Genomic DNA, 26,801 nt, shown 5'->3' with positions numbered 1-26,801 from the left:
GAGACTGTGCAGTGAGAGAGAGAGAGAGACTGTGCAGTGAGAGGGAGAGAGAGAGACTGTGCAGTGAGAGAGAGAGAGAGACTGTGCAGTGAGAGGGAGTGAGAGAGAGACTGTGCAGTGAGAGAGAGAGAGAGAGACTGTGTAGTGAGAGAGAGAGCGAGACTGTGCAGTGAGAGAGACTGTGCAGTGAGAGGGAGAGAGAGAGACTGTGCAGTGAGAGGGAGAGAGAGACTGTGCAGTGAGAGAGAGAGAGACTGTGCAGTGAGAGAGAGAGAGACTGTGCAGTGAGAGAGAGAGAGACTGTGTAGTGAGAGAGACTGTGCAGTGAGAGAGAGACTGTGCAGTAAGAGAGAGAGAGAGACTTTGTAGTGAGAGAGAGAGAGAGACTGTGCAGTGAGAGAGACTGTGCAGTGAGAGGGAGAGAGAGAGACTGTGCAGTGAGGGAGAGAGAGAGACTGTGCAGTGAGAGAGAGAGAGACTGTGCAGTAAGAGAGAGAGAGAGACTTTGTAGTGAGAGAGAGAGAGAGACTGTGCAGTGAGAGAGAGAGAGACTGTGCAGTGAGAGAGAGAGAGAGACTGTGTCGTGAGAGGGAGACTGTGCAGTGAGAGAGAGAGACTGTGCAGTGAGAGAGAGAGACTGTGCAGTGAGAGAGACTGTGCAGTGAGAGAGAGACTGTGCAGTGTGAGAGAGAGACTGAGCAGTGAGAGAGAGAGAGAGACTGTGCAGTGAGAGAGAGACTGTGCAGTGTGAGAGAGAGACTGTGCAGTGAGAGAGAGAGAGACTGTGCAGTGAGAGAGAGAGAGACTGTGCAGTGAGAGAGAGACTGTGCAGTGAGAGAGAGAGAGACTGTGCAGTGAGAGAGAGAGACTGTGCAGTGTGAGAGAGAGAGAGACTGTGCAGTGTGTGAGAGAGAGAGACTGTGCAGTGAGAGAGAGACTGAGCAGTGAGAGGGAGAGAGAGACTGTGCAGTGAGAGAGAGAGACTGAGCAGTGAGAGAGAGAGAGAGACTGTGCAGTGTGAGAGAGAGACTGAGCAGTGAGAGAGAGAGAGACTGTGCAGTGAGAGAGAGAGAGACTGTGCAGTGAGAGAGAGAGAGACTGTGCAGTGTGAGAGAGAGACTGAGCAGTGAGAGAGAGAGAGACTGTGCAGTGAGAGAGAGAGACTGAGCAGTGAGAGATTGAGACTGTGCAGTGAGAGATAGACTGTGCAGTGAGAGAGAGAGAGAGAGACTGTGCAGTGAGAGAGAGAGAGACTGTGCAGTGTGAGAGAGAGAGAGACTGAGCAGTGTGAGAGAGAGACTGTGCAGTGAGAGACTGTGCAGTGAGAGAGAGAGAGAGAGAGACTGCAGTGAGAGAGAAAGACTGTGCAGTGAGAGAGAGACTGTGCAGTGTGAGGGAGAGACTGCAGTGAGAGAGAGAGACTGTGCAGTGAGAGAGAGAGAGAGACTGTAGTGAGAGAGAGACTGTGCAGTGAGAGAGAGAGAGAGAGACTGAGCAGTGTGAGAGAGAGAGAGACTGTGCAGTGTGAGAGAGAGAGAGACTGAGCAGTGTGAGAGAGAGACTGTGCAGTGAGAGAGAGACTGTGCAGTGAGAGAGAGAGAGAGAGAGACTGCAGTGAGAGAGAAAGACTGTGCAGTGAGAGAGAGACTGTGCAGTGTGAGGGAGAGACTGCAGTGAGAGAGAGAGACTGTGCAGTGAGAGAGAGAGAGAGACTGTGTAGTGAGAGAGAGACTGTGCAGTGAGAGAGAGAGAGAGACTGTGTAGTGAGAGAGAGACTGTGCAGTGAGAGAGAGAGAGACTGTGCAGTGTGAGAGAGAGAGACTGTGCAGTGAGAGAGAGACTGTGCAGTGAGAGAGAGAGAGAGAGACTGCAGTGAGAGAGAAAGACTGTGCAGTGAGAGAGAGACTGTGCAGTGTGAGGGAGAGACTGCAGTGAGAGAGAGAGAGAGACTGTGTAGTGAGAGAGAGAGAGAGACTGTGCAGTGAGAGAGAGAGAGACTGTGCAGTGTGAGAGAGACTGTGCAGTGAGAGAGAGAGACGGCAGTGAGAGAGAGAAAGACTGCAGTGAGAGAGAGAGACTGTGCAGTGAGAGAGAGACTGTGCAGTGAGAGAGAGACTGTTCAGTGTGAGGGAGAGACTGCAGTGAGAGAGAGAGAGAGACTGTGCAGTGAGAGAGAGAGAGACTGTGCAGTGTGAGAGAGACTGTGCAGTGAGAGAGAGAGAGAGAGACTGTGCAGTGAGAGAGAGAGAGAGACTGTGCAGTGAGAGAGAGAGAGACTGTGTAGTGAGAGAGAGAGAGACTGTGTAGTGAGAGAGAGAGAGTGTGTAGTGAGAGAGAGAGAGAGACTGTGCAGTGAGAGAGAGAGACTGTGCAGTGAGAGAGAGAGAGAGAGACTGTGCAGTGAGAGAGAGAGAGAGACTGTGCAGTGAGAGAGAGAGAGACTGTGTAGTGAGAGAGAGAGAGACTGTGTAGTGAGAGAGCGAGACTGTGCAGTGTGAGAGACTGTGCAGTGAGAGAGAGAGAGACTGTGCAGTGAGAGAGAGAGACTGCAGTGAGAGAGAGAGACTGTGCAGTGAGAGTGAGATGTGGAGATGCCGGCGTTGGACTGGGGTGAGCACAGTAAGAAGTTTTACAACACCAGGTTAAAGTCCAACAGGTTTGTTTCGATGTCACTGGCTTTCGGAGCGCTGCTCCTTCCTCAGGTGAATGAAGAGGTCTGTTCCAGAAACACACATATAGACAAATTCAAGATGCCTCCAGGACCCGCGACAACGCAGAATCGCCGAGCAGAAACTTATAGCCAAGTTCCGCACACATGAGTGCGGCCTCAACCGGGACCTGGGATTCATGTCACATTACATTCATCCCCCACCATCTGGCCTGGACTTGCGAAATCCTACCAACTGTCCTGGCTTGATGCAATTCACACCTCTTTAACCTGGGGTTACCCCATCTCTGGATCTGTAAAGATTTAATCACCTGCTAATGCTCGCATTCCAAGCATTGTTTGGCATCTTTGAATTTGTCTATATATGTGTTTCTGGAACAGACCTCTTCATTCACCCGAGGAAGGAGCAGCGCTCCGAAAGCTAGTGACATCGAAACAAACCTGTTGGACTTTATCCTGGTGTTGTAAAACTTCGTACTGTCAGAGAGAGAGAGAGACTGTGCAGTGAGAGAGAGAGAGAGAGAGACTGTGCAGTGAGAGAGAGAATGTGCAGTGAGAGAGAGAGACTGTGCAGTGAGAGAGAGATAGACTGTGCAGTGAGAGAGAGAGACTGTGTAGAGAGAGAGAGATTGTGCAGTGAGAGAGAGAGAGAGACTGTGCAGTGAGAGGGAGAGAGAGAGATTGTGTAGTGAGAGAGAGAGAGAGACTGTGCAGTGAGAGAGAGAGAGAGAGAGACTGTGCAGAGAGAGAGAGACTGTGCAGTGAGAGAGAGAGACTGTGTAGAGAGAGAGAGAGATTGTGTAGTGAGAGAGAGAGAGAGACTGCAGTGAGAGAGAGAGAGAGACTGTGCAGTGAGAGGGAGAGAGAGACTGTGTAGAGAGAGAGAGATTGTGTAGTGAGAGAGAGAGACTGTGCAGTGAGAGAGAGAGAGAGAGACTGTGCAGAGAGAGAGACTGTGCAGTGAGAGAGAGATAGACTGTGCAGTGAGAGAGAGACTGCAGTGAGAGAGAGAGAGACTGTGTAGTGAGAGAGAGAGACTGTGTAGAGAGAGAGAGAGATTGTGTAGTGAGAGAGAGAGAGAGACTGTGCAGTGAGAGAGAGAGAGAGACTGTGCAGTGAGAGGGAGAGAGAGACTGTGCAGTGAGAGAGAGAGACTGTGTAGAGAGAGAGAGAGATTGTGTAGTGAGAGAGAGAGACTGTGTAGTGAGAGAGCGAGACTGTGCAGTGTGAGAGACTGTGCAGTGAGAGAGAGAGAGAGAGACTGTGCAGTGAGAGAGAGAGACTGCAGTGAGAGAGAGAGACTGTGCAGTGAGAGTGAGATGTGGAGATGCCGGCGTTGGACTGGGGTGAGCACAGTAAGAAGTTTTACAACACCAGGTTAAAGTCCAACAGGTTTGTTTCGATGTCACTGGCTTTCGGAGCGCTGCTCCTTCCTCGGGTGAATGAAGAAGTCTGTTCCAGAAACACATATATAGACAAATTCAAGATGCCTCCAGGACCCGCGACAACGCAGAATCGCCGAGCAGAAACTTATAGCCAAGTTCCGCACACATGAGTGCGGCCTCAACCGGGACCTGGGATTCATGTCACATTACATTCATCCCCCACCATCTGGCCTGGACTTGCGAAATCCTACCAACTGTCCTGGCTTGATGCAATTCACACCTCTTTAACCTGGGGTTACCCCATCTCTGGATCTGTAAAGATTTAATCACCTGCTAATGCTCGCATTCCAAGCATTGTTTGGCATCTTTGAATTTGTCTATATATGTGTTTCTGGAACAGACCTCTTCATTCACCCGAGGAAGGAGCAGCGCTCCGAAAGCTAGTGACATCGAAACAAACCTGTTGCACTTTATCCTGGTGTTGTAAAACTTCGTACTGTGAGAGAGAGAGAGAGACTGTGCAGTGAGAGAGAGAGACTGTGTAGAGAGAGAGAGAGATCGTGTAGTGAGAGAGAGAGAGAGACTGCAGTGAGAGAGAGAGACTGTGCAGTGAGAGGGAGAGAGAGAGACTGTGTAGAGAGAGAGAGAGAGATTGTGTAGTGAGAGAGAGAGACTGTGCAGTGAGAGGGAGAGAGAGAGACTGTGTAGAGAGAGAGAGAGAGATTGTGTAGTGAGAGAGAGAGACTGTGCAGTGAGAGAGAGAGAGAGAGACTGTGCAGAGAGAGAGACTGTGCAGTGAGAGAGAGAGAGAGACTGTGCAGTGAGAGAGAGATAGACTGTGCAGTGAGAGAGAGACTGCAGTGAGAGAGAGAGAGACTGTGTAGTGAGAGAGAGAGACTGTGTAGAGAGAGAGAGAGATTGTGTAGTGAGAGAGAGAGAGAGACTGTGCAGTGAGAGAGAGAGAGAGACTGTGCAGTGAGAGGGAGAGAGAGACTGTGCAGTGAGAGAGAGAGACTGTGTAGATAGAGAGAGAGATTGTGTAGTGAGAGAGAGAGACTGTGCAGTGAGAGAGAGACTGTGCAGTGAGAGAGAGAGAGACTGTGCAGTGAGAGAGAGACTGTGCAGTGAGAGAGAGAGAGACTGTGCAGTGAGAGAGAGACTGTGCAGTGAGAGAGAGAGACTGTGCAGTGAGAGAGAGACTGTGCAGTGAGAGAGAGAGAGACTGTGCAGTGAGAGAGAGAGAGACTGTGCAGTGAGAGAGAGACTGTGCAGTGAGAGAGAGAGAGAGACTGTGCAGTGAGAGAGAGAGAGACTGTGCAGTGAGAGAGAGACTGTGCAGTGAGAGAGAGAGAGAGACTGTGCAGTGAGAGAGAGAGAGACTGTGCAGTGAGAGAGAGACTGTGCAGTGAGAGAGAGAGAGAGACTGTGCAGTGAGAGAGAGACTGTGCAGTGAGAGAGAGAGAGAGAGAGACTGTGCAGTGAGAGAGAGAGAGAGACTGTGCAGTGAGAGAGAGAGAGAGAGAGAGACTGTGCAGTGAGAGAGAGAGACTGTGCAGTGAGAGAGAGACTGTGCAGTGAGAGAGAGACTGTGCAGTGAGAGAGAGAGAGACTGTGCAGTGAGAGAGAGAGACTGTGTAGAGAGAGAGAGAGATTGTGTAGTGAGAGAGACTGGGCATAGAGAGACTGTGTAGTGGGAGATAGACTGTGCAGTGAGAGAGATAGACTGTGCAGTGAGAGAAAGAGAGATACTGTGTAGTGAGAGAGAGAGAGAGAGAGACTGTGTAGAGAGAGAGATTGTGTAGTGAGAGAGAGAGACTGGGCATAGAGAGACTGTGCAGTGAGAGAGAGACTGTGCAGTGTGAGAGAGACTATGCAGTGAGAGAGACTGTGCAGGGGGAGAGAGACTGTGTAGTGAGAGAGAGAGAGAGACTGTGCAGTGAGAGAGAGAGACTGTGCAGTGAGAGAGAGAGAGAGACTGTGCAGTGTGAGAGAGAGACTGTGCAGTGGGAGATAGACTGTGCAGTGAGAGAGAGAGACTGTGCAGTGAGAGAGAGAGACTGTGTAGTGAGAGAGAGAGAGATTGTGTCGTGAGAGAGAGAGACTGGGCATAGAGAGACTGTGCAGTGAGAGAGAGACTGTGCAGTGTGAGAGAGACTATGCAGTGAGAGAGACTGTGCAGGGGGAGAGAGACTGTGTAGTGAGAGAGAGAGAGAGACTGTGCAGTGTGAGAGAGAGACTGTGCAGTGAGAGAGACTGTGCAGGGGGAGAGAGACTGTGCAGTGAGAGAGAGACTGTGATGTGAGAGAGAGAGAGATTGTGTAGTGAGAGAGAGAGACTGTGTAGTGAGAGAGAGTCTGTGCAGTGAGAGAGAGAGAGAGACTGTGCAGGGGGAGAGACTGTGCAGCAAGAGAGAGACTGCAGAGAGAGAGACTGTGCAGTGAGAGGGAGAGACTGCAGAGAGAGAGAGAGTGCAGCGAGAGAGAGACTGTGCAGAGAGAGACTGTGCAGTGTGAGTGAGAGAGAGACTGCAGTGAGAGAGAGAGAGAGAGATTGTGTAGTGAGAGAGAGAGAGAGAGAGACTGTAGTGAGAGAGAGAGAGAGAGAGAGACTGTGCAGGGGGAGAGAGACTGTGCAGTGAGAGAGAGAGCGCAGTGAGAGAGAGAGAGACTGTGCAGAGAGAGAGACTGTGCAGTGAGAGAGAGACTGTGCAGAGAGACTGTGCAGTGAGAGGGAGAGACTGTGCAGAGAGAGACTGTGCAGAGAGAGAGGGAGACTGTGCAGTGTGAGAGAGATAGACTGTGCAGTGAGAGAGACTGTGCAGTGAGAGAGAGAGAGACTGTGCAGAGAGAGAGACTGTGCAGTGAGAGAGAGAGAGACTGTGCAGTGAAAGAGAGACTGTGCAGAGAGACTGTGCAGTGAGGGAGAGACTGTGCAGAGAGAGAGAGAGAGAGACTGTGCAGAGAGAGAGAGAGAGAGACTGTGCAGAGAGAGAGAGAGAGACTGTGCAGTGAGAGAGAGAGAGACTGTGCAGAGAGAGAGACTGTGCAGTGAGAGAGAGAGAGACTGTGCAGTGAGAGAGAGACTGTGCAGAGAGACTGTGCAGTGAGAGGGAGAGACTGTGCAGAGAGAGACTGTGCAGTGAGAGAGAGACTGTGCAGTGAGAGAGAGAGACTGTGCAGAGAGAGAGACTGTGCAGAGAGAGAGAGAGAGACTGTGCAGTGAGAGAGAGACTGTGCAGAGAGACTGTGCAGTGAGAGAGAGAGACTGTGCAGAGAGAGACTGTGCAGTGAGAGAGGGAGACTGTGCAGTGTGAGAGAGAGAGAGAGAGACTGTGCAGTGTGAGAGAGATAGACTGTGCAGTGAGAGGGAGAGACTGTGCAGAGAGAGAGAGTGCAGTGAGAGAGAGAGACTGTGCAGAGAGAGACTGTGCAGTGTGAGAGAGAGAGAGAGAGACTGTGCAGTGTGAGAGAGACTGTGCAGTGAGAGGGAGAGACTGTGCAGAGAGAGAGAGAGTGCAGTGAGAGAGAGAGACTGTGCAGAGAGAGACTGTGCAGTGTGAGAGAGCGAGAGAGACTGTGCAGTTTGAGAGAGATAGACTGTGCAGTGAGAGGGAGAGACTGTGCAGAGAGAGAGAGTGCAGTGAGAGAGAGAGACTGTGCAGAGAGAGACTGTGCAGTGTGTGAGAGAGAGAGAGAGACTGTGCAGTGAGAGAGACTGTGCAGTGTGAGAGAGAGACTGTGCAGTGAGAGAGAGAGAGATTGTGCGCTGACAGTAACCCCCCCCCGCCCCCCAGGATGGTGATAGTGATTTCCGAAGCCTTTTCCCATTTAGAAAATAGTCTATGCCTCCATTCTTCCTACCAATGTGCCTCACCCTTTTCCACTTTGTATTCCATCTGCCACTTCGTTGCCCAAGTTCTTCTGCAACCCCCTGATGATTTGAGGTTGTCTACTTTGACAGGGAGGGTGGAAAAGCAGCTTATTATTGATATTGGAAAATTAAAACACCGCGCGTGCCGCAAGTCTGAGGTAAAAACCGAGAATGCTGGGTAAACCCAGCCGGCCAGGCAGCATCTGTGGAGAGCGAAATGGGGTTCAAGTTCCTTGTGCGTCCAACTCTTCAGGAAGAAAGGGAGGGAGAAAGGATCCAATTCTCTCCCCCCCCCCCCCCCCACCTCCCCAACCTCGCTGTGCACTACTGCAGTCTGGCGTCCATTTCCAGGTGAGGTGGATTGGCCACGCTAAATTTTCCCTCTAGTCTCCAAAATGTTAGGTGGGGGGGGGTTTACGCGGGATCGGGCCGGGGGAGTGGGCCGAGTGGTCAACTTCTGCGGGGATTGAATGATTCCGCGAGCAGGGTGGGTCAGTGACTGGTGGGGGCTGGGTGAGATTGCACCGAGGCGGATGGGACACAGCAGTGTCAACGGTCGCGTTCAGGACTGTAGAAGGTGCTGATTGTCGCTTCAAGGTGAGGGGGGCAGAACGTGTCAACAACGGAACAACGCTCAATAAAAGCAAAGCTCAAGAACAAGTGACAGTCGGCCCCGCGGGGGAGGGGATTGGCGTCGGGCCGGGGAGAAAAAATTGGGGTTTAAAACGAAGGGGGAGGAGGCACGATGGAGGGGGAAGGGTCGCAGACCAAAAGTTTTTGAACTCCATGTTGAAATACGAGGTGCTGAACCTCCAGTTTTGTTGGACTTCACTGGACGATAATAACCTTTTGGATTGGATTGGATAGGATTTGTTTATTGTCACGTGTACCGAGGTACAGTGAAAAGTATTTTTCTGCGAGCAGCTCAACAGATCATTAAGTACATGAGAAGAAAAGGGAATAAAAGAAAATACATAATAGGGCAACACAACATATACAATGTAACTACATAACACCGGCATCGGATGAAGCAGACAGGGTGTAGTGTTAATGAGGTCAGTCCATAAGAGGGTCATTTAGGAGTCTGGTGACAGCGGGGAAGAAGCTGTTTTTGAGTCTGTCCGTGCGTGTTCTCAGACTTCTGTATCTCCTGCCCGATGGAAGAAGTTGGAAGAGTGAGTAAGCCGGGTGGGAGGGATCTTTGATTATACTGCCCGCTTTCCCCAGGCAGCGGGAGGTGTAGACGGAGTCGATGGATGGGAGGCAGGTTCGTGTGATGGACTGGGCGGTGTTCACGACTCTCTGAGGTTTCTTGCGGTCCTGGGCCGAGCAGTTGCCATACCAGGCTGTGATGCAGCCCGATAGGATGCTTTCTATGGTGCGTCTGTAAAAGTTGGTGAGGGTTAATGTGGACATGCCGAATTTCCTTAGTTGCCTGAGGACGTTTTGTCACAAGTAGGAAGTGACTGTGAAAAGCCCCTCGTCGCCACAATCCGGCGCCTGTTCGGGTACACGGAGGGAGAATTCGGAATTCTCAGCCGGGACGGGAATTGAACACGCGCTGCCGGCCTTGTTCCGCGTCACAGACCAGCTGTCTAACCCGCCGAGCTAAACCAGCTCATAGCGAGCTTGCATCAGGTCGGGGACAGACATGCGGACACGAAAGCAAGTTAAAACGGCGGGCAACAGGAAGGTTGGGGGTCACGCTTGCGGACAAAGCAAAGGTCTTCGGCAAAGCAAGCACCCAGACTGATTGGGCGGGGGATGGAGTGAGGGGACGACGGGTTCCGGTGGTGGAAACGTGCCGGAACTGGCGGAGGATGATCGTTTGAATGCGGAGACTGGTGGGGTGAAAAGTGAGACCGCCTGAAATTGGGCATAGCGGCTGGTCGCATTTTCATGGAGGACACAGGCTTCAACTGCAGATGCTAAGGTCAGGCCTTTAATTTTTAGAAGCTGCTGGCGTAGGCTGCTGGAGGCAACGCCAAAAACGATCTGGTCCCGGATCATGGACTCTGAGGTGGTGTCGTAACCGCAGGACTGTGCGGAGGTGCGTCAGGAAGGACTGAAAGAGCTCATCCTTACCTTGCAGGCGTTGCTGAAAGATATACCTCTCAAAGCTCTCGTTGACCTCAACGTTGAAGTGCTGGTCGAGCTTGAGGAGGACCGTGTCGTATTTAGATTTGTTCTCGCCTTCCGCGAACACCAAGGAGTTCTATACACCGATGGCGCGCTGACCTGCAGTAGTGAGGAGCATGGCAATCTTTGTTTCGTCCGAGGCGCCCTGTTTTTCGTTGGCTCGCATGAACAGTTCGAATCGCTGCTTGAAGAGCTTCCAATTGGTGCCCAGGTTCCCAGCGACTTGCTACGGCTGCGGTTTGTTGTGGGTGTCCATGGCTCAGGATGGCAGATTTGCCGGTAAGTATCGATTCACTCACTGGTACCATGTGGTGTTGGGCGCTCTGAGGTACAGACGAACCAACACGGTTGCGATTGGTACAACGCAGTTTTATTCCAACTAGTAATTTACACATCTGACTTGGTACTCAGCACGTGGTGACTGTGTGAGTGTGTGAGTGTCTTGTTAATGAGGTCCTGGCCTTGTCCTGTCTCCCGATGGACTGCCCAGGAGGTGTCGTGTTTCTTGTCTTATACTGTATCTGCTCTTGCCTGTGATTGGCTGTCGTGTTATGTGTGCTAATTGGTCTGTTGGTCTGTCTATCATGATGTGTGTGTTTGAATATCATGACAATGAGTGGGGGGAGGGGTGCGGGAGATGGGTCGGACGAGGTTGAGAGCTTCCATTAACGAGGGGGGAAGCAATCTAGCCCGTTTTTCAAAAGTGGCTTCACTGGAACAGATGTTACGAAGGCGGAGAAATGGAATGGGGTCCCGAAAGGAAGAGGGCTGACTTGTTTCTGTGGCCAGAGAGTGCAGAGTGTTGTGTACAGAGGGGTGTCTGCCCTGGCAGACGCAGCAAAGTATTGAGGTTGCCTTTATTGCAAGGGCGATGGAGTGGATCGGGAGAAAAGCCTTGCCCCAATTGGGCACAATGCCTGAGAGACTGAGGCCAGGGTTTGAAGCTGATGTGCGGGTGCACGCCTGACCCACAGGGGGGAGACACTGGACGCGCGCCCCGACGTCATCGCCCTCTCGCGCGATATCCTGTTCGTGCGTGAGAGTCGGAAGCGCTTGTCGACAATCACTCAGGCAGTTTGACCCATTCAGCGACCAGTTGAACCCGGTTTTCGCTGGGCCGTCTGTCCTTTTCAGTTGGCAGACAGGCGGGCACGCTGACTGGCGGCAGGAACTGTCAGGGCTGAAATGAAATTGACACGCGCCTGAGGCCTGTGCACGGTGGTGCAGGCGAGGAGCGGCCGGCATGTTTCCAAGTCGGGGCGGCGAGCGGCTGGGAGGGGGACCTCCAGGTGGCGGGGGTTGCCAGGTATCGGCTGCCCTGGTCCCAAGAGGGCCGAGGTTGTGGAGTTGCAACTTGGGCAAAGGGAGGTTTGCAGATGGGAGGCCACAGCCCCAGGGTGAATGGGAGTCTGGGTAAACGACCTGGGTTATGCTCACTTATCCAGAATTCAGGGCGTGGGCGGGGTAGGGTCTGGAGAGGGATGAGGAATGGGTACGGAGACTGGACCTGGATGTAGGAGAGGAAATGTTTTCTGACATTATTTCTTGCCCTTCCAGCACTACAGAACTCTGCAATTGCGGCCTACCTGGATAACCGAGCAACATCCTCCATCCCGTACTACTTCCCCGTCGACTATAGGATCCTGGGCGCCCAGGACTGGTTCTTCCTCAAGCAGGCGGATGAGGAGCTGACCTGGAACTCCAGCCTGAGGAGCAGCACCCAGCCCTTCCTACTTTCCCAGGTCAAGTCCATGCCCGTGGTCGAGGCCTCCCATGGCCCCTTCTCCGTCCAACAGGTGCTGTCTGGCCGGCCTCCGGAGCCCTGGCGAAGCGGATTGGAGACCGGAGGCTTCCTGGAGCCCAGCTGGAGGATCCGGGCCCACTTGGTGCAAGGCAAGGCCCACGCAGGTTGGCCAAGGGCCCAGGTTTTATTCCACGTGACCGGTCGTGACTGGGGCTCACTCGAGGATGAGGGCAACCTGCCCTGCGTGAGCTTGCACGCGTTCCGAGAGATGAAGGAGGTCAGAGGGGACTGCCGGTTAAAGGTCAGTCACAGTTGTCCACATTCCTGTTGGGGATGGGGAGGGGGAGGGAGAATAAATGGCAGAACCTGACTGGGGCCAGCGAACTGCGAACAAATCCAGCCTCAGGGTTCAAAGATGCTTATACCTGTCCTGGGAGTGTTTGATGGGGATAGTGTAGAGGGAGCTTTACTCTGTATCTAACTCCGTGCTGTACCTGTCCTGGGAGTGTTTGATGGGGATAGTGTAGAGGGAGCTTTACTCTGTATCTAACCCCGCCCTGTACCTGTCCTGGGAGTGTTTATTGGGGACAGTGTAGACGGAGCTTTACTCTGTATCTAACCCCGTGCTGTACCTGTCCTGGGAGTGTTTGATGGGGACAGTGTAGAGGGAGCTTTACTCTGTATCTAACCCCGTGCAGTACCTGTCCTGGGAGTGTTTGATGGGGACAGTGAAGAGGGAGCTTTACTCTGTATCTAACCCCGTTCTGTACCTGTCCTGGGAGTGTTTGATGGGGACAGTGCAGAGGGAGCTTTACTCTGTATCTAACCCCGTGCTGTACCTGTCCTGGGAGTGTTTGATGGGGACAGTGCAGAGGGAGCTTTACTCTGTATCTAACCCCGTGCTGTACCTGTCCTGGGAGTGTTTGATGGGGACAGTGTAGAGGGAGCTTTACTCTGTATCTAACCCCGTGCTGTACCTGTCCTGGGAGTGTTTGATGGGGACAGTGCAGAGGGAGCTTTACTCTGTATCTAACCCTGTGCTGTACCTGTCCTGGGAGTGTTTGATGGGGACAGTGTCAAGGGAGCTTTACTCTGTATCTAACCCCGTGCTATACCTGTCCTGGGAGTGTTTGATGGGGACAGTGCAGAGGGAGCTTTACTCTGTATCTAACCCTGTGCTGTACCTGTCCTGGGAGTGTTTGATGGGGACAGTGTCAAGGGAGCTTTACTCTGTATCTAACCCCGTGCTGTACCTGTCCTGGGAGTGTTTGATGGGGACAGTGCAGAGGGAGCTTTACTCTGTATCTAACCCTGCGCTGTACCTGTCCTGGGAGTGTTTGATCGGGAGTGTGCAGAGGGAGCTTTACTCTGTATCTAACCCCGTGCTGTACCTGTCCAGGGAGTGTTTGATGGGGACAGTGAAGAGGGAGCTTTACTCTGTATCTAACCCTGTGCTGTACCTGTCCAGGGAGTATTTGATGGAGACAGTGTAGAGGGAGCATTACTCTGCCTCTCATCCTGTGCTATACCTGCCATGGGAGTGTTTGATGGGGACAGTGTAGAGGGAGCTTTACTCTGTATCTAACCCCGTGGTATCCCTGTCCTGGGAGTGTTTGATGGGGACAGTGTAGAGGGAGCTTTACTCTGTATCGAACCCCGTGCTGTACCTGTCCTGGGAGTGTTTGATGGGGACAGTGTAGAGGGAGCTTTACTCTGTATCTAACACCGTGCTGTACCTGTCCTGGGAGTGTTTGATGGGGACAGTGTAGAGGGAGCTTTACTCTGTATCTAACCCCATGCTGTCCCTGTCCTGGGAGTGTTTGATGCGGACAGTGTAGAGGGAGCTTTACTCTGTATCTAACCCCGTGCTGTACCTGTCCTGGGAGTGTTTGATGGGGACGGTGTAGAGGGAGCTTCACTCTGTATCTAACCCCGTGCTGTGCCTGTCCGGGAAGTGTTTGATGGGGACAGTGTAGAGAGAGCTTTACTCTGTATCTAACCCCGTGCTGTACCTGTCCTGGAGTGTTTGATGGGGACAGTGTAGAGGGAGCTTTACTCTGTATCTAACCCCGTGCTGTACCTGTCCAGGAAGTGTTTGATGGGGACAGTGTAGAGAGAGCTTTACTCTGTATCTAACCCCGTGCTGTACCTGTCCTGGGAGTGTTTGATGGGGACAGTGTACAGAGAGCTTTACTCTGTATCTAACCCCGTGCTGTACCTGTCCTGGGATTGTTTGATGGGGACAGTGTAGAGGACGCTTTACTCTGTATCTAACCACATGCTGTACCTGTCCTGGGAGTGTTTGATGGGGACAGTGTGGAGGGAGATTACTGTGTATCTAACCCCGTGCTGTACCTGTCCTGGGAGTGTTTGATGGGGACAGTGTAGAGGGAGCTTTACTCTGTATCTAACCCCGTGCTGTACCTGTCCTGGGAGTGTTTGATGGGGCAGTGTAGAGGGAGCTTTACTCTGTATCTAACCCCGTGCTGTACCTGTCCTGGGAGTGTTTGATGGGGGCAGTTTAGAGGGAGCTTTACTCTGTATCTCATCCCGTGCTGTACCTGTCCTGGGAGTGTTTGATGGGGACAGTGTAGAGGGAGCTTTACTCTGTATCTAACCCCGTGCTGTACCTGTCCTGGGAGTGTTTGATGGGGACAGTGTAGAGGGAGCTTTACTCTGTATCTAACCCTGTGCTGTACCTGTCCTGGGAGTGTTTGATGGGGACAGTGTAGAGTGAGCTTTACTCTGTATCTAACCCCGTGCTTTACCTGTCCTGGGAGTGTTTGATGGGGACAGTGTAGAGGGAGCTTTACTCTGTATCTAGCCCCGTGCTGTACCTGTCCTGTGAATGTTTGATGGGGATAGTGTCGAGGGAGCTTTACTCTGTATCTAACCCCGTGCTGTAACTGTCCTGGGAGTGTTTGATGGGGACAGTGTAGAGGGAGCTTTACTCTGTATCTAACCCCGTGCTGTACCTGTCCTGGGAGTGTTTGATGGGGACAGTGTAGAGGGAGCTTTACTCTGTATCTAACACCGTGCTGTACCTGTCCTGGGAGTGTTTGATGGGGACAGTGTAGAGGGAGCTTTACTCTGTATCTAACCCCGTGCTGTACCTGTCCTGGGAGTGTTTGATGGGGATAGTGTAGAGGGAGCTTTACTCTGTATCTAACCCCGTGCTTTACCTGTCCTGGGAGAGTTTGATGGGGACAGTGTAGAGGGAGCTTTACTCTGTATCTAACCCCGTGCTGTACCTGTCCTGGGAGTGTTTGATGGGGACAGTGTAGAGGGAGCTTTACTCTGTATCTAACCCCGTGCTGTACCTATCCTGGGAGTGTTTGATGGGGACAGTGCAGAGGGAGCTTTACTCTGTATCTAGCCCCGTGCTGTACCTGTCCTGGGAGTGTTTATTGGGGACAGTGTAGAGGGAGTTTTACTCTGTATCTAACCCCGTGCTGTATCTGTCCTGGGAGTGTTTGATGGGGACAGTGTAGAGGGAGCTTTACTCTGTATCTAACCCCGTGCTGTACCCATCCTGGGAGTGTTTGATGGGGACAGTGTAGAGGGAGCTTTACTCTGTATCTCACCCCGTGCTGTACCTGTCCTGGGAGTGTTTGATGGGGACAGTGTAGAGGGAGCTTTACTCTGTATCTAACCCCGTGCAGTACCTGTCCTGTGAGTGTTTGATGGGGACAGTGAAGAGAGACCTTTACTCTGTATCTAACCCCGTTCTGTACCTGTCCTGGGAGTGTTTGATGGGGACAGTGCAGAGGGAGCTTTACTCTGTATCTCACCCCGTGCTGTACCTGTCCTGGGAGTGTTTGATGGGGACAGTGCAGAGGGAGCTTTACTCTGTATCTAACCCCGTGCTGTACCTGTCCTGGGAGTGTTTGATGGGGACAGTGTAGAGGGAGCTTTACTTTGTATCTAACCCCGTGCTGTACCTGTCCTGGGAGTGTTTGATGGGGACAGTGCAGAGGGAGCTTTACTCTGTATCTAACCCTGTGCTGTACCTGTCCTGGGAGTGTTTGATGGGGACAGTGTCAAGGGAGCTTTACTCTGTATCTAACCCCGTGCTGTACCTGTCCTGGGAGTGTTTGATGGGGACAGTGTAAAGGGAGCTTTACTCTGTATCTAACCCCGTGCTGTACCTGTCCTGGGAGTGTTTATTGGGGACAGTGTAGACGGAGCTTTACTCTGTATCTAACCCCGTTCTGTACCTGTCCTGGGAGTGTTTGCTGGGGACAGTGCAGAGGGAGCTTTACTCTGTATCTAACCCCGTGCTGTACCTGTCCTGGGAGTGTTTGATGGGGACAGTGCAGAGCGAGCTTTACTCTGTATCTAACCCCGTGCTGTACCTGTCCTGGGAGTGTTTGATGGGGACAGTGTAGAGGGAGCTTTACTTTGTATCTAACCCCGTGCTGTACCTGTCCTGGGAGTGTTTGATGGGGACAGTGCAGAGGGAGCTTTACTCTGTATCTAACCCTGTGCTGTACCTGTCCTGGGAGTGTTTGATGGGGACAGTGTCAAGGGAGCTTTACTCTGTATCTAACCCCGTGCTGTACCTGTCCTGGGAGTGTTTGATGGGGACAGTGCAGAGGGAGCTTTACTCTGTATCTAACCCTGTGCTGTACCTGTCCTGGGAGTGTTTGATGGGGACAGTGTCAAGGGAGCTTTAGTCTGTATCTAACCCCGTGCTGTACCTGTCCTGGGAGTGTTTGATGGGGACAGTGCAGAGGGAGCTTTACTCTGTATCTAACCCTGCGCTGTACCTGTCCTGGGAGTGTTTGATCGGGAGTGTGCAGAGGGAGCTTTACTCTGTATCTAACCCCGTGCTGTACCTGTCCAGGGAGTGTTTGATGGGGACAGTGAAGAGGGAGCTTTACTCTGTATCTAACCCTGTGCTGTACCTGTCCAGGGAGTATTTGATGGAGACAGTGTAGAGGGAGCATTACTCTGCCTCTCATCCTGTGCTATACCTGCCATGGGAGTGTTTGATGGGGATAGTGTAGAGGGAGCTTTACTCTGTATCTAACCCCGTGGTATCCCTGTCCTGGGAGTGTTTGATGGGGACAGTGTGGAGCGAGCTTTACTCTGTATCTAACCCCGTGCTGTCCCTGTCCTGGGAGTGTTTGATGGGGACAGTGTAGAGGGAGCTTTACTCTGTATCTAACCCCGTGCTGTACCTGTCCTGGGAGTGTTTGATGGGGACAGTGTAGAGGGAGCTTTACTCTGTATCTAACCCCATGCTGTCCCTGTCCTGGGAGTGTTTGATGGGGACAGTGTAGAGGGAGCTTTACTCTGTATCTAACCCCGTGCTGTACCTGTCCTGGGAGTGTTTGATGGGGACGGTGTAGAGGGAGCTTCATTCTGTATCTAACCCCGTGCTGTGCCTGTCCGGGAAGTGTTTGATGGGGACAGTGTAGAGAGAGCTTTACTCTGTATCTAACCCCGTGCTGTACCTGTCCTGGGATTGTTTGATGGGGACAGTGTAGAGGGAGCTTTACTCTGTATCTAACCACGTGCTGTACCTGTCCTGGGAGTGTTTGATGGAGACAGTGTAGAGGGAGCATTACTCTGCCTCTCATCCTGTGCTATACCTGCCATGGGAGTGTTTGATGGGGACAGTGTAGAGGGAGCTTTACTCTGTATCTAACCCCGTGGTATCCCTGTCCTGGGAGTGTTTGATGGGGACAGTGTAGAGGGAGCTTTACTCTGTATCGAACCCCGTGCTGTACCTGTCCTGGGAGTGTTTGATGGGGACAGTGTGGAGCGAGCTTTACTCTGTATCTAACCCCGTGCTGTCACTGTCCTGGGAGTGTTTGATGGGGACAGTGTAGAGGGAGCTTTACTCTGTATCTAACCCCGTGCTGTACCTGTCCTGGGAGTGTTTGATGGGGACAGTGTAGAGAGAGCTTTACTCTGTATCTAACCCCATGCTGTCCCTGTCCTGGGAGTGTTTGATGGGGACAGTGTAGAGGGAGCTTTACTCTGTATCTAACCCCGTGCTGTACCTGTCCTGGGAGTGTTTGATGGGGTTGGTGTAGAGGGAGCTTCACTCTGTATCTAACCCCGTGCTGTGCCTGTCCGGGAAGTGTTTGATGGGGACAGTGTAGAGAGAGCTTTACTCTGTATCTAACCCCGTGCTGTACCTGTCCTGGGAGTGTTTGATGGGGACAGTGTAGAGGGAGCTTTACTCTGTATCTAACCCCGTGCTGTACCTGTCCAGGAAGTGTTTGATGGGGACAGTGTAGAGAGAGCTTTACTCTGTATCTAACCCCGTGCTGTACCTGTCCTGGGAGTGTTTGATGGGGACAGTGTAGAGAGAGCTTTACTCTGTATCTAACCCCGTGCTGTACCTGTCCTGGGATTGTTTGATCGGGACAGTGTAGAGTGAGCTTTACTCTGTATCTAACCACGTGCTGTACCTGTCCTGGGAGTGTTTGATGGGGACAGTGTGGAGGGAGATTACTGTGTATCTAACCCCGTGCTGTACCTGTCCTGGGAGTGTTTGATGGGGACAGTGTAGAGGGAGCTTTACTCTGTATCTAACCCCGTGCTGTACCTGTCCTGGGAGTGTTTGATGGGGCAGTGTAGAGGGAGCTTTACTCTGTATCTAACCCCGTGCTGTACCTGTCCTGGGAGTGTTTGATGGGGGCAGTTTAGAGGGAGCTTTACTCTGTATCTAACCCCGTGCTGTACCTGTCCTGGGAGTGTTTGATGGGGACAGTGTAGAGGGAGCTTTACTCTGTATCTAACCCCGTGTTGTACCTGTCCTGGGAGTGTTTGATGGGGACAGTGTAGAGGGAGCTTTACTCTGTATCTAACCCTGTGCTGTACCTGTCCTGGGAGTGTTTGATGGGGACAGTGTAGAGTGAGCTTTACTCTGTATCTAACCCCGTGCTTTACCTGTCCTGGGAGTGTTTGATGGGGACAGTGTAGAGGGAGCTTTACTCTGTATCTAACCCCGTGCTTTACCTGTCCTGGGAGTGTTTGATGGGGACAGTGTAGAGGGAGCTTTACTCTGTATCTAACACCGTGCTGTACCTGTCCTGGGAGTGTTTGATGGGGACAGTGTAGAGGGAGCTTTACTCCGTATCAACCCTGTGCTGTACCTGTCTTAGGAGTGTTTGATGGGGACAGTGTAGAGGGAGCTTTACTCCGTATCTAACCCCGTGTTGTACCAGTCCTGGGTGTGTTTGATGGGGACAGTGTAGAGGGAGCTTTACTCCGTATCTAACCCCGTGCTGTACCTGTCCAGGAAGTGTTTGATGGGGACAGTGTAGAGAGAGCTTTACTCTGTATCTAACCCCGTGCTGTACCTGTCCTGGGAGTGTTTGATGGGGACAGTGTAGAGAGAGCTTTACTCTGTATCTAACCCCGTGCTGTACCTGTCCTGGGATTGTTTGATGGGGACAGTGTAGAGGGAGCTTTACTCTGTATCTAACCACGTGCTGTACCTGTCCTGGGAGTGTTTGATGGGGACAGTGTGGAGGGAGATTACTGTGTATCTAACCCCGTGCTGTATCTGTCCTGGGAGTGTTTGATGGGGACAGTGTAGAGGGAGCTTTACTCTGTATCTAACCCCGTGCTGTACCTGTCCTGGGAGTGTTTGATGGGGCAGTGTAGAGGGAGCTTTACTCTGTATCTAACCCCGTGCTGTACCTGTCCTGGGCGTGTTTGATGGGGGCAGTTTAGAGGGAGCTTTACTCTGTATCTAAACCCGTGCTGTACCTGTCCTGGGAGTGTTTGATGGGGACAGTGTCGAGGGAGCTTTACTCTGTATCTAACCCCGTGCTGTACCTGCCCTGGGAGTGTTTGATGGGGACAGTGTAGAGGGAGCTTTACTCTGTATCTAACCCTGTGCTGTACCTGTCCTGGGAGTGTTTGATGGGGACAGTGTAGAGTGAGCTTTACTCTGTATCTAACCCCGTGCTTTACCTGTCCTGGGAGTGTTTGATGGGGACAGTGTAGAGGGAGCTTTACTCTGTATCTAGCCCCGTGCTGTACCTGTCCTGGGAATGTTTGATGGGGATAGTGTAGAGGGAGCTTTACTCTGTATCTAACCCCGTGCTGTACCTGTCCTGGGAGTGTTTGATGGGGACAGTGTAGAGGGAGCTTTACTCTGTATCTAACCCCGTGCTTTACCTGTCCTGGGAGTGTTTGATGGGGACAGTGTAGAGGGAGCTTTACTCTGTATCTAACACCGTGCTGTACCTGTCCTGGGAGTGTTTGATGGGGACAGTGTAGAGGGAGCTTTACTCTGTATCTAACCACGTGCTGTACCTGTCCTGGGAGTGTTTGATGGCGACAGTGTAGAGGGAGCTTTACTCTGTATCTAACCCCGTGCTGTACCTGCCCTGGGAGTGTTTGATGGGGACAGTGTAGAGGGAGCTTTACTGTGTCTCTCACCCCGTGCTGTACCTGTCCGGGGAGTGTTTGATGGGGACAGTGTGGAGGGAGCTTTACTCCGTATCTAACCCTTTGCTGTACCTGTCTTGGGAGTCTTTGATGGGGACAGTGTAGAGGGAGCTTTACTCCGTATCTAACCCCGTGTTGTACCTGTCCTGGGTGTGTTTGATGGGGACAGTGTAGAGGGAGCGTTACTCCGTATCTAACCCTGTGTTGTACCTGTCCTGGGAGTGTTTGATGGGGACAGTGTAGAGGGAGCTTTTCTCTGTATCTAACCCCGTACTGTACCTGTCCTGGGAGTGTTTGAGGGGACAGTGTAGAGGGAGCTTTACTCCGTATAAACCCTGTGCTGTACCTGTCTTGGGAGTGTTTGATGGGGACAGTGTAGAGGGAGCTTTACTCTGTATCTAACCCCGTGCTGTACCTGTCCTGGGAGTGTTTGATGGGGACAGTGTAGAGGGAGATTTACTCTGTATCTAACCCCGTACTGTACCTGTCCTGGGAGTGTTTGAGGGGACAGTGTAGAGGGAGCTTTACTCCGTATCAACCCTGTGCTGTACCTGTCTTGGGAGTGTTTGATGGGGACAGTGTAGAGGGAGCTTTACTCCGTATCTAACCCCGTGTTGTACCTCTCCTGGGTGTGTTTGATGGGGACAGTGTAGAGGGAGCTTTACTCCGTATCTAACCCTGTGTTGTACCTGTCCTGGGAGTGTTTGATGGGGACAGTGGAGAGGGAGCTTTACCCTGTATCTAACCCCGTGCTGTACCTGTCCTGGGAGTGTTTGATGGTGACAGTGTAGAGGGAGCTTTACTCCGTATCTAACCCCGTGTTGTACCTGTCCTGGGTGTGTTTGATGGGGACAGTGTAGAGGGAGCTTTACTCTGTATCTAACCCCGTGCTGTACCTGTCCTGGGAGTGTTTGATGGGGACAGTGTAGAGGGAGCTTTACTCTGTATCTAACCCCGTACTGTACCTGTCCTGGGAGTGTTTGAGGGGACAGTGTAGAGGGAGCTTTACTCCGTATCAACCCTGTGCTGTACCTGTCTTGGGAGTGTTTGATGGGGACAGTGTAGAGGGAGCTTTACTCTGTATCTAAACCCGTGCTGTACCTGTCCTGGGAGTGTTTGATGGGGACAGTGTAGAGGGAGATTTACTCTGTATCTAACCCCGTACTGTACCTGTCCTGGGAGTGTTTGAGGGGACAGTGTAGAGGGTGCTTTACTCCGTATCAACCCTGTGCTGTACCTGTCTTGGGAGTGTTTGATGGGGACAGTGTAGAGGGAGCTTTACTCCGTATCTAACCCCGTGTTGTACCTCTCCTGGGTGTGTTTGATGGGGACAGTGTAGAGGGAGCTTTACTCCGTATCTAACCCTGTGTTGTACCTGTCCTGGGAGTGTTTGATGGGGACAGTGGAGAGGGAGCTTTACCCTGTATCTAACCCCGTGCTGTACCTGTCCTGGGAGTGTTTGATGGTGACAGTGTAGAGGGAGCTTTACTCCGTATCTAACCCCGTGTTGTACCTGTCCTGGGTGTGTTTGATGGGGACAGTGTAGAGGGAGCTTTACTCTGTAACTAACCCCGTGCTGTACCTGTCCTGGGAGTGTTTGATGGGGACAGTGTAGAGGGAGCTTTACTCTGTATCTAACCCCGTACTGTACCTGTCCTGGGAGTGTTTGAGGGGACAGTGTAGAGGGAGCTTTACTCCGTATCAACCCTGTGCTGTACCTGTCTTGGGAGTGTTTGATGGGGACAGTGTAGAGGGAGCTTTACTCTGTATCTAACCCCGTGCTGTACCTGTCCTGGGAGTGTTTGATGGGGACAGTGTAGAGGGAGCTTTACTCCGTATCTAACCCCGTGCTGTACCTGTGCTGGGAATGTTTGATGGGGACAGTGTAGAGGGAGCTTTACTCTGTATCTAACCCCGTACTGTACCTGTCCTGGGAGTGTTTGAGGGGACAGTGTAGAGGGAGCTTTACTCCGTATCAACCCTGTGCTGTACCTGTCTTGGGAGTGTTTGATGGGGACAGTGTAGAGGGAGCTTTACTCTGTATCTAACCCCGTGCTGTACCTGTCCTGGGAGTGTTTGATGGGGACAGTGTAGAGGGAGCTTTACTCCGTATCTAATCCCGTGCTGTACCTGTCCTGGGAGTGTTTGATGGGGACAATGTAGAGGGAGCTTTACTCTGTATCTAACCCCGTACTGTACCTGTCCTGGGAGTGTTTGAGGGGACAGTGTAGAGGGAGCTTTACTCCGTATCAACCCTGTTCTGTACCTGTCTTGGGAGTGTTTGATGGGGACAGTGCAGAGGGAGCTTTACTCTGTATCTAACCCCGTGCTGTACCTGTCCTGGGAATGTTTGATGGGGACAGTGTAGAGGGAGCTTTACTCTGTATCTAACCCCGTGTTGTATCTGTCCTGGGAGTGTTTGATGGGGACAGTGTAGAGAGAGCTTTACTCTGTATCTAACCCCGTGCTGCACCTGTCCTGGGAGTGTTTGATGGGGACAGTGTAGAGGGAGCTTTACTCGGTATCTAACCCCGTGCTGTACCTGTCCTAGGAGTGTTTGATGGGGACAGTGTAGAGGGAGCTTTACTCTGTATCTAACCCCGTGCTGTACCTGTCCTGGGAGTGTTTGATGGGGCAGTGTAGAGGGAGCTTTACTGTGTCTCTCACCCTGTGCTGTACCTGCCCTGGGAGTGTTTGATGGGGACAGTGCAGAGGGAGCTTTACTCTGTATCTAACCCCGTGCTGTACCTGTCCTGGGAGTGTTTGATTGGGACAGTGTGGAGGGAGATTTACTCTGTATCTAACCCCGTGCTGTACCTGTCCTGGGAGTGTTTGATGGGGACAGTGTAGAGGGAGCTTTACTCTGTATCTAACCCCGTACTGTACCTGTCCTGGGAGTGTTTGAGGGGACAGTGTAGAGGGAGCTTTACTCCGTATCAACCCTGTTCTGTACCTGTCTTGGGAGTGTTTGATGGGGACAGTGCAGAGGGAGCTTTACTCTGTATCTAACCCCGTGCTGTACCTGTCCTGGGAATGTTTGATGGGGACAGTGTAGAGGGAGCTTTACTCTGTATCTAACCCCGTGTTGTATCTGTCCTGGGAGTGTTTGATGGGGACAGTGTAGAGAGAGCTTTACTCTGTATCTAACCCCGTGCTGCACCTGTCCTGGGAGTGTTTGATGGGGACAGTGTAGAGGGAGCTTTACTCGGTGTCTAACGCCGTGCTGTACCTGTCCTAGGAGTGTTTGATGGGGACAGTGTAGAGGGAGATTTACTCTGTATCTAACCCCGTGCTGTACCTGTCCTGGGAGTGTTTGATGGGGCAGTGTAGAGGGAGCTTTACTGTGTCTCTCACCCCGTGCTGTACCTGCCCTGGGAGTGTTTGATGGGGACAGTGCAGAGGGAGCTTTACTCTGTATCTAACCCCGTGCTGTACCTGTCCTGGGAGTGTTTGATTGGGACAGTGTGGAGGGAGATTTACTCTGTATCTAACCCCGTGCTGTACCTGTCCTGGGAGTGTTTGATGGGGACAGTGTAGAGGGAGCTTTACTCTGTATCTAACCCCGTGTTGTACCTGTCCTGGGCGTGTTTGATGGGGACAATGTAGAGGGAGCTTTACTCTGTATCTAACCCCGTGCTGTACCTGTCCTGGGAGTGTTTGATGGGGACAGTGTAGAGGGAGCTTTACTCTGTATCTAACCCCGTGCTGTACCTGTCCTGGGAGTGTTTGATGGAGACAGTGTAGAGGGAGCTTTACTCTGTATCTAACCCCGTGCTGTACCTGTCCTGGGAGTGTTTGATGGGGACAGTGTAGAGGGAGCTTTACTCTGTATCTATCCCCGTGCTGTACCTGTCCTGGGAGTGTTTGATGGGACAGAGTAGAGAGAGCTTTACTCTGTATCTAACCCCGTGCTGTACCTGTCCTGGGAGTGTTTGATGGGGACAGTGTAGAGGGAGCTTTACTCTGTATCTAACCCCGTGCTGTACCTGTCCAGGAAGTGTTTGATGGGGACAGTGTAGAGAGAGCTTTACTCTGTATCTAACCCCGTGCTGTACCTGTCCTGGGATTGTTTGATGGGGACAGTGTAGAGGGAGCTTTACTCTGTATCTAACCACGTGCTGTACCTGTCCTGGGAGTGTTTGATGGGGACAGTGTGGAGGGAGATTACTGTGTATCTAACCCCGTGCTGTACCTGTCCTGGGAGTGTTTGATGGGGACAGTGTAGAGGGAGCTTTACTCTGTATCTAACCCCGTGCTGTACCTGTCCTGGGAGTGTTTCATGGGGCAGTGTAGAGGGAGCTTTACTCTGTATCTAACCCCGTGCTGTACCTGTCCTGGGAGTGTTTGATGGGGGCAGTTTAGAGGGAGCTTTACTCTGTATCTAACCCCGTGCTGTACCTGTCCTGGGAGTGTTTGATGGGGACGGTGTAGAGGGAGCTTTACTCTGTATCTAACCCCGTGCTGTACCTGTCCTGGGAGTGTTTGATGGGGACAGTGTAGAGGGAGCTTTACTCTGTATCTAACCCTGTGCTGTACCTGTCCTGGGAGTGTTTGATGGGGACAGTGTAGAGTGAGCTTTACTCTGTATCTAACCCCGTGCTTTACCTGTCCTGGGAGTGTTTGATGGGGACAGTGTAGAGGGAGCTTTACTCTGTATCCAGCCCCGTGCTGTACCTGTCCTGGGAATGTTTGATGGGGATAGTGTAGAGGGAGCTTTACTCTGTATCTAACCCCGTGCTGTACCTATCCTGGGAGTGTTTGATGGGGACAGTGTAGAGGGAGCTTTACTCTGTATCTAACCCCGTGCTTTACCTGTCCTGGGAGTGTTTGTTGGGGACAGTGTAGAGGGATCTTTACTCTGTATCTAACACCGTGCTGTACCTGTCCTGGGAGTGTTTGATGGGGACAGTGTAGAGGGAGCTTTACTCCGTATCAACCCTGTGCTGTACCTCTCTTGGGAGTGTTTGATGGGGACAGTGTAGAGGGAGCTTTACTCCGTATCTAACCCCGTGTTGTACCTGTCCTGGGTGTGTTTGATGGGGACAGTGTAGAGGGAGCTTTACTCCGTATCTAACCCCGTGCTGTACCTGTCCAGGAAGTGTTTGATGGGGACAGTGTAGAGAGAGCTTTACTCTGTATCTAACCCCGTGCTGTACCTGTCCTGGGAGTGTTTGATGGGGACAGTGTAGAGAGAGCTTTACTCTGTATCTAACCCCGTGCTGTACCTGTCCTGGGATTGTTTGATGGGGACAGTGTAGAGGGAGCTTTACTCTGTATCTAACCACGTGCTGTACCTGTCCTGGGAGTGTTTGATGGGGACAGTGTGGAGGGAGATTACTGTGTATCTAACCCCGTGCTGTATCTGTCCTGGGAGTGTTTGATGGGGACAGTGTAGAGGGAGCTTTACTGTGTCTCTCACCCCGTGCTGTACCTGCCCTGGGAGTGTTTGATGGGGACAGTGCAGAGGGAGCTTTACTCTGTATCTAACCCCGTGCTGTACCTGTCCTGGGAGTGTTTGATTGGGACAGTGTGGAGGGAGATTTACTCTGTATCTAACCCCGTGCTGTACCTGTCCTGGGAGTGTTTGATGGGGACAGTGTAGAGGGAGCTTTACTCTGTATCTAACCCCGTGTTGTACCTGTCCTGGGCGTGTTTGATGGGGACAATGTAGAGGGAGCTTTACTCTGTATCTAACCCCGTGCTGTACCTGTCCTGGGAGTGTTTGATGGGGACAGTGTAGAGGGAGCTTTACTCTGTATCTAACCCCGTGCTGTACCTGTCCTGGGAGTGTTTGATGGAGACAGTGTAGAGGGAGCTTTACTCTGTATCTAACCCCGTGCTGTACCTGTCCTGGGAGTGTTTGATGGGGACAGTGTAGAGGGAGCTTTACTCTGTATCTATCCCCGTGCTGTACCTGTCCTGGGAGTGTTTGATGGGACAGAGTAGAGAGAGCTTTACTCTGTATCTAACCCCGTGCTGTACCTGTCCTGGGAGTGTTTGATGGGGACAGTGTAGAGGGAGCTTTACTCTGTATCTAACCCCGTGCTGTACCTGTCCAGGAAGTGTTTGATGGGGACAGTGTAGAGAGAGCTTTACTCTGTATCTAACCCCGTGCTGTACCTGTCCTGGGATTGTTTGATGGGGACAGTGTAGAGGGAGCTTTACTCTGTATCTAACCACGTGCTGTACCTGTCCTGGGAGTGTTTGATGGGGACAGTGTGGAGGGAGATTACTGTGTATCTAACCCCGTGCTGTACCTGTCCTGGGAGTGTTTGATGGGGACAGTGTAGAGGGAGCTTTACTCTGTATCTAACCCCGTGCTGTACCTGTCCTGGGAGTGTTTGATGGGGCAGTGTAGAGGGAGCTTTACTCTGTATCTAACCCCGTGCTGTACCTGTCCTGGGAGTGTTTGATGGGGGCAGTTTAGAGGGAGCTTTACTCTGTATCTAACCCCGTGCTGTACCTGTCCTGGGAGTGTTTGATGGGGACGGTGTAGAGGGAGCTTTACTCTGTATCTAACCCCGTACTGTACCTGTCCTGGGAGTGTTTGATGGGGACAGTGTAGAGGGAGCTTTAC

At 52.0% G+C, this 26,801-nt stretch overlaps 1 protein-coding gene across 1 annotated transcript in view; it reads left to right on the top strand.

Annotated features, from left to right (window-relative positions):
• LOC140410158 (transmembrane protein 132C-like) overlaps positions 1 to 26,801 on the top strand; it is a gene marked incomplete at its 3' end in the record, with an annotated part of 139,252 nt that overhangs the window by 55,181 nt on the left and 57,270 nt on the right. The window contains exon 2 of the mRNA XM_072498120.1: positions 11,620 to 12,107. Within this exon, the coding sequence (XP_072354221.1) occupies positions 11,620 to 12,107 (488 nt within the window). The remainder of the gene's footprint in view (positions 1 to 11,619; positions 12,108 to 26,801) is intronic.

This window comes from Scyliorhinus torazame, chromosome 4 (assembly GCF_047496885.1).
Source record: "Scyliorhinus torazame isolate Kashiwa2021f chromosome 4, sScyTor2.1, whole genome shotgun sequence".
Taxonomy (NCBI): Eukaryota; Metazoa; Chordata; class Chondrichthyes; order Carcharhiniformes; family Scyliorhinidae; genus Scyliorhinus; species Scyliorhinus torazame.
Note: the sequence above shows the minus strand (reverse complement) of the source record. Positions and strands in the feature narration are given on the sequence as shown.